Source organism: Petromyzon marinus, chromosome 13, assembly GCF_048934315.1.
Source record: "Petromyzon marinus isolate PM22_M1 ecotype Great Lakes invasive population chromosome 13, UKy_Petmar_22M1.pri1.0, whole genome shotgun sequence".
Lineage (NCBI taxonomy): Eukaryota > Metazoa > Chordata > Hyperoartia > Petromyzontiformes > Petromyzontidae > Petromyzon > Petromyzon marinus.
Window position 1 is genome coordinate 14,845,322 of NC_133679.1, and position 20,057 is coordinate 14,865,378.

At 52.3% G+C, this 20,057-nt stretch overlaps 1 protein-coding gene and 1 long non-coding RNA gene across 2 annotated transcripts; one reads left to right on the forward strand and one right to left on the reverse strand.

Moving 5' to 3' along the window:
• Positions 1 to 398: 398 nt before the first annotated feature.
• LOC142924404 (uncharacterized) lies at positions 399 to 4,989 on the reverse strand. Its single transcript, XR_012941612.1, has 3 exons — positions 4,900 to 4,989; positions 1,501 to 1,741; positions 399 to 687 (listed from the first exon to the last, which is right to left on the reverse strand). It is a non-coding gene; the product is annotated as an uncharacterized LOC142924404 (long non-coding RNA).
• Positions 3,169 to 19,297, forward strand: LOC116942101 (guanine nucleotide-binding protein G(q) subunit alpha-like). The gene is made up of 7 exons (XM_032953687.2): positions 3,169 to 3,990; positions 9,924 to 10,108; positions 10,727 to 10,881; positions 11,362 to 11,490; positions 11,880 to 12,009; positions 16,164 to 16,317; positions 16,809 to 19,297. The coding sequence occupies exons 1-7, from the start codon at positions 3,879 to 3,881 to the stop codon at positions 16,997 to 16,999; spliced, it is 1,056 nt and encodes a 351-aa protein (XP_032809578.1). The 5' UTR covers positions 3,169 to 3,878; the 3' UTR covers positions 17,000 to 19,297.
• Positions 19,298 to 20,057: the final 760 nt, after the last annotated feature.

The window sequence follows — 20,057 nt, forward strand, 5'->3', positions numbered from 1 at the left end:
GTTTTGACGGTCAATGAATTTCCATTTGCTTGGTGGCGTCAACGGTAGCATTCCGTGACCACTGCTGGGGTGGTCGACGTCGCTGTTTAAAGTTCAAACGTGTTTAAGCCAGCGAGGGGAAATAACTTTGCGCGGAAGGTTTAAGTGATGAAAAAATACATTGATAACATTGTTGGATACGACCGTGTATAACACTGCAAAAAAAATCATCTGGCCAACATTTTTTTTGTCGTGATGCCCTCCCACCACCCGACGCATCCAAACAAAAATTGAATTCTCCCGCGGTGTGCAAGCGATATTGTCTCGAGCTGTCAAGAGACAATGCCCAACAACCATTGTCTCGTCTTCAACGAACACAAACAAATGTCGGGTGGTGTGGGTGGGTCTTATGGCACAAATGTGAAACCGTAAAAAAAAAGTTTAATAACGAAGAGTTTTGTAATTTTTATTGGCTTCCAAAACAGACGTGGTTACGACAAATGCACACGGAATTAGACAATATGCCCCGCGGGTTCGCGCCGCGTGAGCAAAACCCTCTTGCACAAACACCCACGCCCCCATAATCTCCACTGTAGCTCGTTTTAAAGGATTAATCACCGGCCTTGATCTATCTACCGCTGGATGAAGGTCTCCCCAAGTCGTCGTCTCCGCCAGGGTCCTGTGATGTGACGATGAACGCAGCTCCTCCTGCGCACAACGTACGGCTTGGGAATTTCACTTTCAGTTCCATTTATTTGGTAAGAAAACATCTTAAAGTGACTTTGTGTGACTGTGCAAACAGAAAATCCAGGAAAAAACAGCAAACTATTCCTGAAATAGCACCAACGCTGTGTGCAAAAATCCCAGTGGGATGCAAGTCAAACAACAACAACAACCACAAGACAACTTAGATTAAGGCCATCAGTCTAACTCCGTACTACAACAACAAACATGCGGTACAAATGCGTCGTTAAATTATTGTAAATGTTGTGGATTTGCTCTCCGACACACCGGTGTGCTGTACTAGTAACGAATTGGCCACGTTCTGTTTACGTGACAAACCCTTCGCAATCGGCTGTGTCGGGTGGTGGCGGGTTTAACGACACATTAGTATATTTACGCGATCGAACCCAACAAAACCTACATTATGGATGATATTGGTCGCGAAAGCCTAGGTGTTAAACTTATATACGGTACTTTATCAGTGGAATTGATTTTGTGATTTCCTCACCTTTCCTATACTCTGCACTCGGATCGCGATTTTGTAATGTTTGTTGTAACTTTCTGACCCGCCCCGACTGTGAAAAGAGCTTCATAGCTCATCGGATTTCTCCACGATAAGTACAGATTCCAGTTATAACACACGTGAGATCGCTCCATATATTATATATTATATTATATGGCGCTGCGATGACCTTCACCGATAAGAGTCCTCCATCTAGGGGCCGTCCATAAATGACGTCACGCGATGTTTGACCCTCCCTCGGCAGGGACGCCGCGGTTCAAATAAAGAACTCTGACCAACAGCAGATGAGAGCCCGGTGAAGGGGGTGGTGAGCTGAAGCCCCTCGGGTCTCCCGTGACCACCGACACGCGTGGGGCGCCGCGTGTGACGGACGCCGCCTCGTCTGCGACTCCCGGACGTGGCGTGGTCAGCCCCGCCACGCTCCACGAAGTCAAAGTGGTCTCGTGCGGAATGCGACTCGAGTCAGTCCGTCCTCTGGACGAGCCAAGGGTTCGCTCGCACGATTTCAACCGCCGCCTAGAAACACCCAAAGCGGGGAGACGTTGACAACGGTTACGTGGATTTTTTTTTTGCTTTTATTATTTTCAAATTATTATTTTTCAAAAATATTATGTGTTTTATTGATTATTTTTTTTATTTTCTACCTACGTGACTTTACCGAAAGAACCAAGAATATAACGATGACGCACCGTCGCCCGCGCGCCCATGATGCCTCTCCGTGCCACGTTCAGCGGAAATCATTACGAAGTGAATCTCGTGGCCCGTAAGCGGCTGACGCCCTTGCGCACCGGCGTGGCTTGAGATAGAGGGAGGGTCATTGCCTCTTCGATCGGCAGTGTCGCCAGCCCGACCCTGCTGATGAGACGCTGTGTGTCGAAGCTGGTCCTTGCCAAATCAGCAAGTGACGCCATCACATCGGGCTGCTGTCCGCCTGATGATGCCGGTTGTAATTACTGGCGAAACGTCGTGCTCAGATTGTAAATGTTGTGGATTTGCTCTCCAACACGCCGGTGTTGCTGTACTAGTGACGAATTGGCCACGTTCTGTTAACTTAACAAAACCTTACTAATTGGCTGTGTCGGGTGGTGGCCGGTTTAACAACACATTCATATTTACGCGATCTAACCCAACATACCTCTTATGAAAAACATTTGGCTGTTCGCCTGCATTGATTCAAGCGAGCCTGACTTTGCTGATCCAGACAAGTGTGCGTGTCAAAACCGGTCCAGACGGTTCTCTCGTCTTGAACTTCATGCGCTGCCGAGAGGCCGATGGGATGCAGGGTGTACAGTGTCACAAACATTCCGACACACACACAAAAAAACGGATAAGCGAAGGAGGAGGGCGAATCGACGCGCTCATCTATTTGGTATTGTTAATATTATCCACAAATGCGCGAGTGATTATGGGCGAGTTACGCGCATCACCACCGCCGTAGCTGGCAGCGCAGAGGTGGGGCGTGAACCCGGCCAGACCGGTCCACTCGCATTTCCCAGGCACGAGAGTGAGTGAAGAACGAGGAGGAGGAGGAATGATGAGGATGCAGACGGCTGTCATGACCTTTACATTAATGGCGCTGCAACGGGAACCTCCCCGCCACCCACATCCATAATAAGGGTGTAGCCGGGAACCAACCACACGAGTTTCTCGTGCGGTGTGTGCACATCGACGCAATGGGGAGACAAAGGCGGCGCGGCGTGATGCTGACCCACGGCACCTCCACCACCACCCACCTGTCACGCCATTTCGGACTGTATTTTAAAAATGTGCTCGCCAACAGCACAGGTCACAGGTCGCAGCCGCCCGTTTTGAAAAGTCTCCGCGGGCGGGGGTCTCTTTAATACCTGGAATGCGTGATCTTCACCTGGATAAACCCGCGCGTGGGAGGGGTGGAGGGGAAAGGGCGAAGGCGGGGGAAACCACCTGAGCCGCATTCCTGGCGTGGCTGGGCCAGGGTGTCCAACCAACCCCCAAGCCCCTCTGCTGTGACCCCCCCCCCGCCCGCATTCGGGGAACCGGGCGCTTCCTCCTCTGCGTGGCTGCTGCTCAGGCAGCACAGCCACACGCCGCATCCACACCCACGGTCACCACGCGTCACCACCGCTGCTGCTTCTCCGCGAGTATTGGTTACAACTGCTGTTGCTTTTGTACTCACTGCTCCTACTAATACTACTGCTGTTGTTACTGATCCTACTGCTGCTACTCCTTCTGCTACTACGACCCAATACTTCTGCTACTACTGTTATTTTCACTGCTGCGACTGCTGTCACTGCTCCGACTGTTTGCTACTGCTGCCAACACTACGCCCAGTGCGTGCTGTGTTGTTGTTGGTGGTGGTGGTGATGATGATGGCCGTGGCTCTGTAGGTGGCGGGGGAGCCTCCCACTCCCCACGTCCTCTGAAATCCACCCGAGGGAAACTCCACCAACTCCACCTCCACCAACTCCACCATCACCACCACCAATAACGACGACTTCAACAGTTGTGGGCAGATTGAGTAAAGACTCAAGACTCGCAAGTAGCCGGTTCATTTAGCCTCGTGCGCCGAGCTGTAGGGATTGTTTACAAGTAGCTGTTTTGATTTGTAGAGACCGGCTAGCGTTTTTTGTTATTATTTTTGTGGGGGTTTTGTTGTTATTTTTGGTCGTATTAAATGGCGTGCTGCCAAAGTCCACAGCAGAAGGAACAGAAGATAATTAATGACCTCATCGAAGATCAGATTCGCAAGTCCAAGAGGACTCGGGAGCTCAAGCTGCTGCTACTGGGTGAGTGGGACACGGTGAGACACGGGGGGGGGCACGGTGAGATACGAGGGGGGGGCACGGAGGGATAGCGAGGATACGGGGGGGGGCACGGAGGGATAGCGAGGACACGGTGAGATACGAGGGGGGGGCACGGAGGGATAGCGAGGACACGGTGAGATACGGGGGGGGGCACGGAGGGATAGCGAGGACACGGTGAGACACGGGGGGGGGGGGGGGGGACAGAGGAGGACGCGTTGGGTCGGGAAAGGAGAGAGAGACGGGAAGACGTGGGGACACGGAGAGGCAGTGGGGCACGGGAGAACAGAGGGGGCCTTGGGGACGCAGATTAAATGCCCACGTAGGAGGCTCGTTGTCGATGCACGGGAGTGACACTTTGATTATTATGCGTATTGGTGAACGACTCTACATAACCTTGAACAACTCATCACCAGCCTCTCTGCGTCTAAGTTGTGCTCGTCACCTGCCTCCCTGCGTTCCCGTTTCCCTCCCCGCGTCTCCCGTTTCGCGCCCCGACCACTCCGCGCGCTTCACCGCGCGGAATCTTCGCCCCCCCCCTGGCCCCCCCCTGGCCCCCCCTGGTCCCCCCCCGTCCCCCCTCCCCGTCCCCCCTCCCCTACCTAGAAAGGGTCCGCGCCCGCTTTGAGCCATCAAACTAAACTAAAATGTTATTTCATCAGGTGAGGCCCACCAAAATATATCGCTCTTTTTTTTAAGAACCCACCTGGCCAGAAATGATAGCTCAACGAAATGGCTTATCATGTGGACATTTATAGCATCCAAATACGCTTAAACGCGTGTTTCTAAATGTGGAGGGGGGGAAACCGGACGACCCTCTTAAAAATCCACGCGACCAAAGGGAGAACACGCAAACTCCAAACATGAAGGCGTCAGGGTAGAGATCCAACCCACCTCCTGTATACCAGGTGAGGTAGTTAACATTTTGCCAATTAACATCGGCCCAGCGCCTTCTTCCTCCCGGCCCTCACTTCAGCTGCTGTCCCGCCGACTCTCTCCTTCTGTACGCTGCGAGTCTTTTATACCCCATCCAATTAAGTATCCCCCCCCCCACTCTTTCTTTCTTCCTCCTCTGATTCCCGGGTGGACCCCAATAATTGCCTCATCACGTAATCATCACCCCCTTCTCTCTTGAGCCACCAACCCGTGTCCACTCTGATTGTCGAAATGAAGAGCCGTGAACAAAGGAGCCAGACCGCGTGGATGGCGTCTTACGAGTCGATTACTCGGACGACACTAACCCAACTACCTTCCATCTATTACCTGTGTTCAACTCCCCTCTCCCTCCCTCCTTCTTGCCTCCCCCCTTTCTTCCTTCTCCCACTTTAACCCTGGGGTTGAGTCCACCAAAACCCTTTAGAAGCTCTTGTTGTTAGCAGATCTTTCTCCTAAATCAGCAGTTGTCCTGCTGTATCGGTTCCGCCTGATGATGGTTGCGATCGAAATATCGTGATTTATTTTATTGTCTACCTACGTGACTTCACCGAAAACACCAAGAGTACGTTAGAGGGGAGTTGAGGACTCTACTCTGCTGATGGTGATACAGCAGATAAGTGCATGTTCTCCACAGGAATCGTTCAAATTGTGATACAAGCATGGAGCTTGCTTGAGATATTCACGAGGTGAATGTTTTCAGAGACAAAAGTGAGCCACTTGACAATTCAAGTTTGGCAGACATTTTTAAAGATGTCCGCCAATTTCTATTTTCGCTGCAGAAATTAAACAAAAGAATTGCCCAGTTTAGATGATTTGAGTGTCCATTTCTATGTTCATGAGCATGCAGTATCTGACTTTACAATGCATCCAACTTCTCAGACAGTTTGAATGCATCACTTCACGACATTGTGGTGGGAACAGGTGAAAAAGAGTGAATGACAATGCAGTACCAGGGCACGGTGGAGACATTGCCGCTGTGCAACTCAGCATGGCGGGGTTCAGTGCCAGCTCTGGTGTTTGTTCCCAGCACGCAGTTGTCATTTAGTGTTCCTTCGGACACCTTTCCCGGGCAGACGCCTCGGCCAGTGACATAACTACATTATCAGCTCAGGGGGTGTGGTAATCGGTCAAGTGTGGACACTTTATTTGATGTCTCGCACGGTCGCATTTGAACTTTTCTTTGTTCATTCACACTGTTGAAAACATATCTCATGGTGGTTGTCAAGGGGACCCCAACTCGTAGCTTTGGCCACCAGGGGGCCAAGGCACCCTCTTCCTCCATGCTCGTTATCATTTGAGGCCAGGTCGCTTCTGAAAAAAAGCTATATAGCTCAGTGGTCCTTACCTGGTAAAAAAAATAGTTATGCTACTGGCCTCAGTCGATTGCACCAGAGCCCTGCGCACCATCATCAAAGGCCGACCGCGGTACTGGTGGATCCGACCTCGGGGCAGACTGTGGTTGAGATGGATGTGCGTCACTGTTGAGGATCACGCCAAACACCGTGGCCTCGAACTGTGCTCAGCATGGCAGCGGTGCTCAGGATACGGGGGTCGCCTGGCGGCATCTCTGGGGGACCGCTACACTCCAACCAGGGGCAAGCCACTACTTAATAAGCTCCATAATAGCGAGGTAATCACACCTGAATCGACAGGATGTGCCAACGCAGGAAGGCCAAGCCAGGGAATAATATGCGACATTTGTCCGATTCTCCTCTCCAATTGTTGAAACTGTTGGAGCAGCAGGGCCCCCAAAGGCGGTCCGTACAAAGTCGCCATCTCCCTCCTCAGGGCGCCGTCGAGTGTGCCACATCTGGCCACAGGAATAACGAGACAAGCGTCCGGCGTGTCGCTGCTCGAGAGGGTGGGCAGTTCTTGGAGTGGCTCTTCCTGCGTCCAGCCAGCCGCGTCCATCGTGGCCCGGAACGCTTGTTCAAAGTGGACCCAAGGCATGCCCGCCGGGTGCTTTGGGTGGCAGATTTGTGTCAGAAAGGTGCCACGTGTTAAACGATAACAGACTGGACAAACGTCGGTGGCGGCTTGGCCGGCTTTGTTTCACGGTGCCTTGCGCTACCTTCTGGCACCAGGACGACTCCCGCAGAGTCCAATGTCCGCTTACCGAGGCAACGTTCTCGTCATTCTCCGTTCCCTCCAGCTGATGCGCATTAATGTCCCTTGAGTAAACGTCGTCTCGGCGCATGTCGACGATGCGTTGTCGCTGCCACCGCTGACATGGCCGTGTCAGAAGTTTATCGTCGATGAACGGTAGTCACACGTTTACCGTTCGTCGAAAACACAGAATAAGCGTGAACAGCCACTAACGCGTGACAAAGTGCGGCACTGTGCACGGCGGTTTGATGCAAATTCAAATGAAGCGTGTGCTAAGTTTGTTTGTGATAATTGTTCTCTAACTCACCAGAGAGTGAGTTTGAGAACAAAAGTCATTCTTGGCGTGCCCTCAAACTCGTGTACGCCTGCCAATTGAATCTGTTTTGCTGTGTGGTGCAGGGTGTTAATGACAAATTTGCCCACATCGTTACATTGATCATAATATTGGTTACGAAAATGCACGCGTTAAGTCCATCGCCATTATTGTTCACGATTCTAATCAACTGCGGCCCCTTTGACAGTCCACTGAATGGAGTTGTTTGACCATACTTCACTCCGCTGGTCACTGCGGGTTGGTGAAGGGCGGGTTGGGGGGGCAGCGGGGGTAGGGTAGAGGGATTGGCACGCGCCTATGGAATTACTACAGTGGTCAGGGTCAGATAAATCGATGTTAGCCATGGCCAGGGAATCTAGCTCAGTTGATGGTGTTTGTGACCACCACGGTCGGAGGTTCTTGTTGTTGTTATCGAGATTAATGTTATTTGGCGGAGAGGCTCTCTGGGAGAGCGGCGCCAGATGCCATTAGCTCGCGTTTCCCAGGCCACATTTCTCCAGAACCTAAAATTAAACCCAATTTCTGTGACACCCGAGGAGGCCGTGATGGTGGTGGTGATAGCAGTGGCGGTTGTGGTGGTGGTAGCAGTGGCGGTTGTGCTGGTGGTGGTTGTGGTGGTTGTGGTGGTGGTAGCGGTTGTGGTGGTGGTAGCAGTGGCGGTTGTGCTGGTGGTGGTTGTGGTGGTGGTTGTGGTGGTGGTAGCAGTGGCGGTGGTGGTAGCAGTGGCGGTTGTGGTGGTGGTAGCAGTGGCGGTTGTGGTGGTGGTTGTGGTGGTGGTAGCAGTGGTGGTTGTGGTGGTGGTAGCAGTGGCGGTTGTGGTGGTGGTAGCAGTTGCGGTTGTGGTGGTGGTAGCAGTGGCGGTAGCAGTGGCGGTTGTGGTGGTGGTAGCAGGGCGGTTGTGGTGATGGTGGTTGTGGTGGTGGTGGTGGTTGTGGTGGTGGTTGTGGTGGTAGTGGTGGTGGTTGTGGTGGTGGTGGTTATGGTGGTGGTTGTGGTGGTAGTTGTGGTGGTGGTTGTGGTGGTGGTGGTTGTGGTGGTGGTGGTGGTTGTGGTGGTGGTGGTGGTGGTTGTGGTGGTGGTGGTGGCTATGATGGTGATGGCCCATGGGGTCGGTGACTCCGGCTTCCAGCCATTCCGCTAACGGAACTGGAGGCATAATCCGCTTGTTTTTTGCGAGCACCTATTTACTCTGCGTGCCACCTTCTACACGAAATACACACGTGGCCATGCTTGTCAGCGAGCACCAGGTCTAATCAGGACTGTAGAATACTGTAATGCAGTTCAACACGATGCCACCAGCTCTCGATGTAAATCAATCCCTGCCACGCGAGACTGCAGGGCTGTGAGTGACACTGCAGGGCTGTGAGTGACACTGCAGGGCTGTGATTGACACTGCAGGGCTGTGATTCACACTGTAGGGCTGAGTGACACCGCAGGGCTGTGATTCACACTGCAGGGCTGTGATTGACATCACAGCCCTGTGATTGACATCACAGGGCTGTGATTGACACCGCAGGGCTGTGATTCACACTGCTGTGATGGAGACTGCAGGGCTGTGATTCACACTGCAGGGCTGTGATTGACATCACAGGGCTGTGATTGACACCGCAGGGCTGTGATTCACACTGCAGGGCTGTGATGGAGACTGCAGGGCTGTGATTGACACCGCAGGGCTGTGAGTGACACTGCAGGGCTGTGAGTGACACTGCAGGGCTGTGAGTGACACTGCAGGGCTGTGAGTGACACTGCAGGGCTGTGAGTGACACCGCAGGGCTGTGAGTGACACCGCAGGGCTGTGATTGACACCGCAGGGCTGTGATTGACACCGCAGGGCTGTGATTGACACCGCAGGGCTGTGATTGACACCGCAGGGCTGTGAGTGACACCGCAGGGCTGTGAGTGACACTGCAGGGCTGTGACACTGCAGGGCTGTGAGTGACACTGCAGGGCTGTGATTGACACCGCAGGGCTGTGAGTGACACTGCAGGGCTGTGAGTGACACCGCAGGGCTGTGATTGACACCGCAGGGCTGTGATTGACACTGCAGGGCTGTGAGTGACACCGCGGGGCTGTGAGTGACACCGCAGGGCTGTGAGTGACACTGCAGGGCTGTGAGTGACACTGCAGGGCTGTGAGTGACACTGCAGGGCTGTGAGTGACACTGCAGGGCTGTGAGTGACACTGCAGGGCTGTGATTGACACCGCAGGGCTGTGATTGATACTGCAGGGCTGTGAGTGACACTGCAGGGCTGTGAGTGACACTGCAGGGCTGTGATTGACACCGCAGGGCTGTGAGTGACACTGCAGGGCTGTGAGTGACACTGCAGGGCTGTGAGTGACACTGCAGGGCTGTGAGTGACACTGCAGGGCTGTGAGTGACACTGCAGGGCTGTGATGGAGACTGCGGGGCTGTGATGGAGACTGCAGGGCTGTGAGTGACACTGCAGGGCTGTGATGGAGACTACGGGGCTGTGATGGAGACTGCAGGGCTCTGGTTGTGGCTGTGGAGCTGTCTTGAGGGTTGTCGCTCCCTCCTCCGCAGGCACGGGCGAGAGCGGCAAGAGCACCTTCATCAAGCAGATGCGCATCATTCACGGCTTGGGCTACACCGAGGAGGACCGGCGAAGCTTCGCCAAGCAGGTCCACCAGAACGTGCTGGCCAGCATGCAGAGCCTGGCGCATGCCATGCACACCCTGGGCATTCCGTACGAGAAGGAGAGCAACCGGGTGAGTGCCGGGCCCCGGTGCCGCCGGGCTGTATGTCGAAATTCTTTGGCACCATACGTAGGCAACTGTGCCAATTGGAGGTGCGACACCCGGCACCGCCCAGCACCAACCGGCTCCCTGCAACACGGGGCCGTCGAGCACAACCCCCGCCCCAACCGCCTTCCCCCAGCACCTTCGTTTACATGAGCGGCATCTGAACGGCAGCACCGCCCGGGGTTATTGTCGTCGTCGCGTTGTCCCCTTGCACCGCCTCGCGCTGGGCGGCACAAGTGCCGGTGTGGCGTCGCGTGGTCGGTCATGCTCGCCCAGGACCACGAGCGGTCTGTGTGTGTGGGTGGCTGTCCCACAAGGGAGCGGTGGCACAGCGGTTAGCGCGCTGTGCTCCAAACCCAACGACCCAACTTCCAATTGCCGCTTACGACCAATAACGGTCGTGAATATCTGAACCGGTTGTGGGCCTCCCCTGGGTCGACGTAAGCCTTCAAAATGTTTATCTGGTGGGGCGTGTGACCCCGCTGTGCCCCAGGGGCCCTGACCCCACTGTCCCCCCGTGACCCCACTGTCCCCCCGTGACCCTGCTGTTCCCCCGGGGCCCGTTTGCTCCCCCGCCACCACTAGGTACACGCACGCTTTGTCCAGGAGTTGGACTCCATGAAGGTGAACAGCCTGAATGACCAGTGTGCTCGCGCCATCGCCAGCCTGTGGGCCGACGCCGGCATTAAGAACTGCTACGAGCGCCGCCGGGAGTTCCAGATCAGCGACTCCACCAAATAGTGAGTGGGGCGGTCCCGCAGTGACGCGGCCTTCCGTGGCTTGGTGAGAGTTGGCCGCGTGCCCTCACTGATCATTGAGCACCAAGCCGCCGCCTTTTGAGATCCCGTATTTGCGTCTGGGTTTCAGCCGCCTGTGACCAAACCGTGGTCTTAATAAGCGCACAGAGTTGGTCGGAGCCTTGCACAACAAAATCGTCACGTTCAATTTGGATCACTAAATTCAGGCTAAAGAAAAGCTCTGAAAAAAAACACACAAGTCTGACTGTGATGTGACATTAATCTGCGGAAAGTCAGGTGAGAACATTTAGCGACCCCCCCCCCCTACTGTGTTCATATACGGCGGTCAATCCCACGGAACTCAGGAGTAGTTCAGTGGCGTCTGCTTCTGTGGGACCGGTCTTCAACACAGAGCACTCCTCTGCGAGAATTCCGGATCACGCGACCCTCCGAGTGACCCCGTCCCGTCCTCCTCCGCCGCAGCTACCTGAACGACCTGAGCCGGCTGGTATCCCCCAGCTACGTGCCCACTCAGCAGGACGTGCTGCGAGTCCGCGTGCCCACCACCGGCATCATCGAGTACCCCTTGACGCTCAACAAGATGGTCCTTAGGTGAGCAAGGATGCAAGAGATCAGGGTGTCGTTGTGTCACAGAGTGGGGGGGGGGGGGGAGGGACAGAAAACAATGAAGGAAGTTATTCAATGACGACCAGGGGATGGGAGGTGGTTGGCCATCTTGATGACAAAGATGTGCGAAGGGATAAAGGAGCATTCATCCAGCAGTTGAATAACGATGACGATGGTGGCAATACATACTAAAGCGGTGGTGTTGATGATGATCGCATCAATGATATTAAATTAGTAGAATTACAATGTCGCTGCGGCTAATTAGTTGCAAGCACTTTCCCCATCCACGAACTTCGACTCCTGACCTCTCATCTCTCTCGTCACCTCCTCCACCTCCCCCCCCCCCCACCGTCCTCGCCTCCCCCCCTCTCCAGGATGGTGGACGTGGGGGGGCAGCGGTCCGAGCGGAGGAAGTGGATCCACTGCTTCGAGAACGTGGAGTCCGTCATGTTCCTGGCGGCGCTCAGCGAGTACGACCAGGTGCTCATGGAGGAAGGTCACGTGGTGAGTCTCGGGGCCCCTTGCCTCGCTCGCACCCCTCTTGCTCCTGCTGTCGTCGTCGTCGTCGTCAGCCTCGAACGTCAGCCGGGGAGTGGTCGCTGTGCACGTGGCTGCCTGTAATCCAGCACTGCGGAGGCAGCGGCCAGGGTTGGTGGATCACCGCAGAGATGTCGTGACACTCCCCCTTCCCGTGGGCGTCGAGGAGGAGCCGTACCATGGCAAAGTGCGGACTACCGTCGTCATCTGTCCCATCTGTAAGGGGATAGAGCGTTGCCCCCTAGCACCGCGTGCATTTCTCTAGTTTCCTCCCACACGGGTCAACACCCACGACTCATCCGCACAGCCACCGTCGCCTTGTGCCTGCTGGACCGCCCCTCCCTGCTCGCTGTGGGGGACGGCTGGCGCTGCCTCAGGGCGACAGTAGTCCAATTCTAAAGTCTCATTCTGTGAGTGGTGGGAAAGCCACGAGACAAAGGGGTGCGTGCGGGCTAGGTGAGTCGAGACTGAGGGCGTTGGGTGCCCATGGCGACGCCCAATTATGTCAAGCCATTGTGTGGCAGCGTGTCAACACGGCCCTGTAACATGAGGGCATTCTTCCGCATTCCACGTGTGTGGAGCAGCGTGATGAGTGGTGGGGAGGGCTTGGGGACGGGCAGCGAGCCTTCCGTCCGGTCACACTCAGGAATGGACCGGTCACAATTGGTCGATGAAGAATCAAGGTCCCGACTTAAAGCTTTCGTGACTGCAGGAATTCATATTGTTTGGTTCTTTCGGTAAAGTCACATAGATGGGTTCAAAATTAATGCAAATAAACAAAAAACCACGACGTTTCGATCGCAACACAAGCGATCGTCTTCAAGACGCAACACTACAGGGCATCACTTACACCACAGGGCATCACTTAGACTACAGGGCATCACTTAGACCACAGGGCATCACTTAGACCACAGGGCATCACTTACACCACAGGGCATCACTTAGACCACAGGGCATCACTTACACCACAGGGCATCACTTAGACCACAGGGTATCACTTAGACTACAGGGCATCACTTAGACTACAGGGCATCACTTAGACCACAGGGCATCACTTAGACCACAGGGCATCACTTAGACTACAGTGTCTCACTTATACCACAGGGCATCACTTAGTCTACAGGGCATCACTTAGACCACAGGGCATCACTTAGACCACAGGGCATCACTTAGACCACAGGGCATCACTTAGACCACAGGGCATCACTTAGACTACAGTGTCTCACTTAAGCCCCTTTAAAGAAGAGCTTAGAATTTAGTACACTAGAGTTGTGTTATGAAACTAATGAAGCGTCACTTGGCCTTTTCCAATGGCTCACGCTTCCAGGCGAGGTGACAGACATCACCACGCAGTCGATGCCCATCCGTGTGGGTGGCTGTGTCTGCCACGCATAACCTCTTTCCTTAAGGACATCGTTAAGAGTCGACTCACTCCTTCCAGCTGAGCACAAACCACGTGATCCACAGGTCGACAGTTCGATCTCCCGGCAACGGCAGCTCAAACAACGGAAACATTTCTTTAAATCCCACCCGTTGCCTCTGTCCACCCCGCAGGCCGCGTGTGGTGGCGTAAAGTGTGGGTACCACCGAGATATCTGGAAAGTGTGGAAGAGTAGGCCAAATATCCTCCTCTAGAGGGACGCTCGAGGGCTCCCTCTCGTGGGGGGGGGGGGGGGGGGGGGGGGGGGGCATCACCACTCGGAGTGTGGTGAGTGAGCGATCGCAGAGCTGCGTGTTGACTGCGTGCACGACAGGGTCATCTCATGCCGTGTGATCCTCAAGAGATGCTACCCAACAGCTACTATTCGTTAACTATTCGCGTGCCAATTAAAAGCTGGTCATCAGAACATTTTAAGAGAAAGTAAATTCTCATCAGGCCCCATGGTGCAGTCCTAAACTATTCTCCACTCTGGCCATTACCACGACTACCACTATTTGTATTTCAGCAGGTAAGGGCCACTGAACTGTATACAGTAGCTCTTTTTCAGAAGCGACCTGGCCACAAATAGCTCAACAAAGTGGCTTAGCGGCCGTCCATAAATGGCGTCACGCGATTTTGGACGATTTTGGACCCCCCCCCCCCCCCTCGTTACACGGCGTCACAAAAAGTCAGATCCCCCTCAAATATGACGTCACAAAGCTCTGCCCCCCCCCCCCAAAACCATATTTCCATTTTGAAAATAAAACATGCTTCAAATCGCTTTAAACTATTGTCATTGTAGTGCCTATTTAATGTGGCGCTACACTCTGATGTTGTAGGAGAAAACATTTATTAAAAAGGAGGCGTTGGAAAGCTTAAATTTAGCATAAAATTCACTTGAAAATATTAAACGTCTACCTAAAACTGCTAATGTTCAGAATATTATATTGAAATGATCTTATAATTATAAAATATTAAAAGTAATTATAACTATTTAAAAAAATACTTGAAACTTTGTAGTAGAACGAAGCAAAATGGAGAGTACAATTATAACAATCGCATATTCATTCCACAGAATGAAAAGCCCTGGTAGAATCATTAGACTAAAAATGTTTAATAACCATCATTAAAAAAATGTTCAAAATTTAAGCTTCTCCATTCTCCCATGGAGAAGCAAAATGCCCCTTCATGGAATAAATAAAAGGTGACCTTAGTAAATTTAAATACTCAAATAGTTAATAATGAAAATTAATCAAAATTAGCGTTGTTATAACAATTCTATTTAATAAAGTAGAACGTGTTGTTTATATTTAGTTAAAGTTGCGCATTTTGATGTGACGTCACATTTCTCAAACCTCCCCCCTCGTCACACATCGTCACAAATGTCTGACCCCCCCCCCCCCCCCGGGTGCGTGACGTCATTTATGGACGGCCCCTTATGTGGAAATGTATAGCAGCCAAGCACTCTAAACGCATGTTTCTAATTGTGGAGGGAAAAACCGGAGGACCTGGAGAAAAATCCACGCGACCACAGGGAGAGAGACACGCAAACTCCAAATATACAGATGTCAGGTTCGGGATCAAACCCACGACCTCCTGTATACCAGGCGAGGTAGTTAACATCTGGCCACCGTGATGATAAGAGAGACACGCAAACTCCAAATATATAGACGTCAGGTTCGGGATCAAACCCACGACCTCCTGTATACCAGGCGAGGTAGTTAACATCTAGCCACCATGATCATAAGAGAGACACGCAAACTCCAAATATATAGACGTCAGGTTCGGGATCAAACCCACGACCTCCTGTATACCAGGCGAGGTAGTTAACATCTCATAGCCACCGTGACGATAAGAGAGACACGCAAACTCCAAATATATAGACGTCAGGTTCGGGATCAAACCCACGACCTCCTGTATACCAGGCGAGGTAGTTAACATCTAGCCACCGTGATCATAAGAGAGACACACAAACTCCAAATATATAGACGTCAGGTTCGGGATCAAACCTACGACCTCCTGTATACCAGGCGAGGTAGTTAACATCTAGCCACCGTGATCATAAGAGAGACACGCAAACTCCAAATATATAGACGTCAGGTTCGGGATCAAACCCACGACCTCCTGTATACCAGGCGAGGTAGTTAACATCTCCTAGCCACCGTGATGATAAGAGAGACACGCAAACTCCAAATATATAGACGTCAGGTTCAGGAACAAACCCACGACCTCCTGTGTACCAAGCGAGGTAGTTAACATCTCCTAGCCACCGTGATGATAAGAGAGAGAGAGACGCAGACTCCAAATATACAGCAGCAGGTGTCAGGTTCGTGATCAAACCGACAACCTCCTGTATACCAGGCGAGGTAGTTAACATCTCCTAGCCACCGTGAAGAGGGGCCATTGCCCAAAACGTTCCCTGTTGCATATTTTATTTCCTCTTATGGCCACATGCACGGTGTAGTTAATGACGAACGTGTTGAGTCGTCTTGTAAATCGTGCGTCGCTGCTGCCAACGTAGCAGTAGCATTGCCATGTAAGTTGTTTAACATCCATCTGTATGGTTCGCTAGCGCTGTTGGACTTCGATGCTATCACTCCGTTGTGTTGTCTAGTCAGCTCCAAACAACTAACGGGGTTCGTTGTGAGTCCTGATGACCAAGTTGTGCTTTTGCGTTTTTTTTATGCCATTGCATCGCCAGAACCGCATGCTGGAGAGCCTGGCGCTGTTCAGCACCATCCTGGAGTGCCGGTGGTTCGAGACATCCTGCATCATCCTATTCCTGAACAAAAAGGACATCCTGGAGGAGAAGGTGCAGCAGTCGAACCTCGCCGATTACTTCCCGGCCTACAGAGGTGCGAGCTCCGACGGTGGCACGTGGCGCTTCATGGGCGGCGGTGTCGATGTGAGGTCCCGGCGGCAGCGGTGTTCGCCGCTCGTCGCAGAGGTTCATGGTTCAAATTTGCATGGTTAATGCAGCGGCATCAACCAAATGAATACGCGCCGTGTCTACCTTCGCAGTGGACAGCGTTATTTGAAACGAGCAGCCCCTTTTTGTGCCGGCGTCGCAGTCCAAGTTTGCACGATTTTCCTGCAAATGCCTCAATTGGGATTGCACAGAGCAACGTCGCTCACTACTGGCAGGATATATCCGTCTGTGCACCGTTGCGCCTTCCTTTGCAATAGCCCCTCGACTACACGAAGACCATGAATACCAAACGTACTCAACTATTATTATTAGTATTGTTAATTGGCAAACGGTGTGTGCGTTACCGTGCCTGGTCACGTGTGCGTGACCGCGCATGACTGCGCGTGACCGTGCGTGCGCCCTCCGTGTGCGAGCCAGGCAAACCGAAGGACGCAAAGGCCGCCCAGCAGTTCATCCAAGAGCTGTACCTCCAGGCCAACAAGAACAAGAGCAAGATCGTGTTCTCGCACTTCACGTGCGCCACCGACACCGACAACATCCGCATCGTGTTCACCGACGTGCGCCACACGGTGCTCAGCGAGAACCTCAAGGTCCACAACCTCATCTAAGAAGCCTCATCCCTCCGTCCCCCTCGCACACCGAGCGGCAGCTTCCGTCCGCTTGCAAGCGACGAGCGATGCCGCCACCAGCAGCGCCACCACCATTAACATCACCACAGGCTCTGCTGCATCTACAATAACCACCAACGACGCGACGCCACCACCACCGACGTCATCCCCAAATCACCACGCTGCATCAACAGACACACCAGGGTGTCAGGACTGCCAGTAAACCTTTCCCATCGTCGCCAGCGTGAGCCATGTCCTGCGGAAGCAGAGGGCCACCCTAGATGGAAGAGACGCTGACGTGCAGCGTCTGTTTAGGATTCCGTGACCTGTCGCACAGCAGCGCAACTAAACTGAGTTCGCGGCTGCGAATGAATCCTCTCTATAGGATGAGCCGTCCTTTAATCAGTGATGAGCCGGGAACCCGCAAAGGAGACAGAAGACCTCGAAGAACCCCGGATCTCCGTTTAAATACTGGGTACATTTTAGTTGTCATGTGAACACAGCGCACAGCGCACTTTTATGTCGATCGGAACCCAAGCAAGCACCGTGGCCCACGTAGTCGTGAGACCTTACTTCGCCATCACGTGTCCTGACCTCTCCGGCGCAAACTTGGGGGCTGAGATGATGGCATGATCTATAAATTACATGTAATTTAAATATGTAACTTCATTAATCGTATAATTTGGTATCTAAATTATACCTCATTGAAATTGGCAACTTTAATCAAAATTACACGTGATGCAGTTTAATCGGTTGTCTATATCTATAATGATACTCTACATTTTAAACAATGTACGGACACTATATTAGTCAATAGTAGGACAGCCGTTGTAGATCTTGCAATAAACCAGCTGCAGTTCATAAAGAACTGAATCGTAGTCTTCTTGTATTAGGTGACCATCACAATAAATGTGAGGAAATATAACTGCCAACAGCAGTGATGATGACGATGCAGTCATAGACATATGTGGACCAGCTTCATCATCATTAGGACTTATAAGCACGGTATAGTTACCAATGCTGACTGCTGCAGAATCTGCCTCTGCAAACCGTATATTTGGAGTCCCCACTTCCATTACATTACTGCAGTGGTCTGAACATTGAGGGACTCTCCTGGACAAAGTGCGAGTATCTCGCAAACATAATGAAAAGCCATAACATCGATGTTCTAACACTCCAAAAAACCCACGTCTTGGATACCCTACATGCCAGTCACTTCAACAGCCATGGATACAACCTCACGACAAGCCACGGCCACCCAAAATGTGACTTGGCCATATACGTGAAGAACGCCATCACACACATATACGCATTCCCACTTAACTAAACTATTTTATTTTATTTTACCAGGTATGGTCCACTTAGCTATATAGCTCTTTTTCAGAAACGACCTGGCCACAAATGATAGCTCAGTGACGTGGCTAATCATGTGTAAATGTATAGCAGCCAAATACTCTAAACGCATGGAACTGAAAAAGAAGCCAACAGCATCGAGATGGGGAGCTGCACGTCACCAACCTTTACAAAGCCTCTAATTCAAAATGTCTAAAGCCAGCACTCCCAAGTGCACCGATCCCAGTCCTATACGTTGGTGACTTTAACAGCCACCATACTACGTGGAGCTATGCATTAAATCAGACCGACGGCGAAGACCTCACTGACTGGATGTCTGCCGAAGATTTGCACCTGGTTTTCGATCCCAAGTAGCAAGCAACATAGGCCCATCATCACCCACATCGGCATCGAAATCCCCATGATTCTGTCAAAACGATTACCAAAGTGGAACCTGGTTAAAGCTCACTAAGGAGGCTTTAGAAAGAGTGGTGAGTCAAATTGCTGTGCCACCGGAATACTATCACCATTTTGTTGGCCTTCTGACTGCAGCTGCCAAGAAGAGCATCCCCCGAGGCTTCCGGAAAGATTCTACTCCCTGCTGGACAAAAGAGACCCAGGACCTGCTCCGACAGTACAACCAGTCGGGCATCCTACAGGTTGCAAAGGCCCTGCTAGAGTCTTTACACACTTCGGCCGCCATGCCTGGGCCCCACTACGACGCCTGGGTGCTGCTAATTCAATAGAATACTGAACTGCAAGAGTCCTATCCAACTCTATAGCCTCCATACTAGTGGAGAACACAATAGGACAGCTCGACAAAAACACCAAGTGAGAGATCCATCACTAATTACGCCAGGTAACGGCCTCAATTTCTTCTCAATTAAGAAAGGCAAGGCTGCCGGCAGAGATGGTGTCCCCCATGAATTCCTCCATCACTTAGGCTCAAGGGGACTCCACCAAAACCATGAAAAGATGAAAACATACCAAAAGAAAGCATAGCGGGAGGCGATGGTCATTGCCATTCCCAAACTGGGCAAGCCGACCTGGGAAGCTATAGGCCAATATCGCTCCTATGCACGACCTTTAAACTCCTGGAATGCATCATCCCCTGGAGAATCGGCCCCCTCGTCGAGTCAGTGATCCCTGAAGAACAAGCGGGATTCCGGCCTGGATGCAGCTGCTGTGAACAAGGCATGCAACGCACATCGAGGCTGGATTCCAGAAGAAAGCCAAGACCGGCGCATCCTTCGTGGACTTACGACACAGTCTGGGTTAAGGGGTTGATGCTGAAGCTCGCTTAGGACCATTCCCTGCCTCGAAACAATATTCCTGATATGGATGATGCTAAGCAATAGGCGACTGCGTGTCTCTATGGGCGACAAATTCAGCTCACAGCGGTTCCTCAACCATGGATTGCCACAAGGTCCAGTATTCGCGCAAACGCTCTTCAATAGCTACACGAGCGACATGCCACCAACTGGGAAATGCAAATTAGTACATGCGGATGACTTTCCCTTGGCAGCGCAAGTAGCCACTTTCAACGACATCGAATCCACTCTGAACCATAACCTAAACACTAAATGGAGCTCAAGCCAAATCCCCACCACCTGAATAAGGTAGCCGCCACGACCAAAACAAGAGGTCAACCTGGTCCAGAAACTGGCAATCACAGGCTGGGAAGGCATCAGCACCCTCAGTGCTACGGACATTAACGATGGCCCTC

Bases quoted from the DNA above. Each gene is read 5' to 3' on its own strand.
- LOC116942101 (XM_032953687.2), top strand. From the start codon at position 3,879: ATGGCGTGCTGCCAAAGTCCACAGCAGAAGGAACAGAAGATAATTAAT. The intron at 12,010-16,163 runs GTGAGTCTCGGG...TTGCATCGCCAG, and splicing joins TCATGGAGGAAGGTCACGTG to AACCGCATGCTGGAGAGCCT. The intron at 16,318-16,808 runs GTGCGAGCTCCG...TGTGCGAGCCAG, and splicing joins TTACTTCCCGGCCTACAGAG to GCAAACCGAAGGACGCAAAG.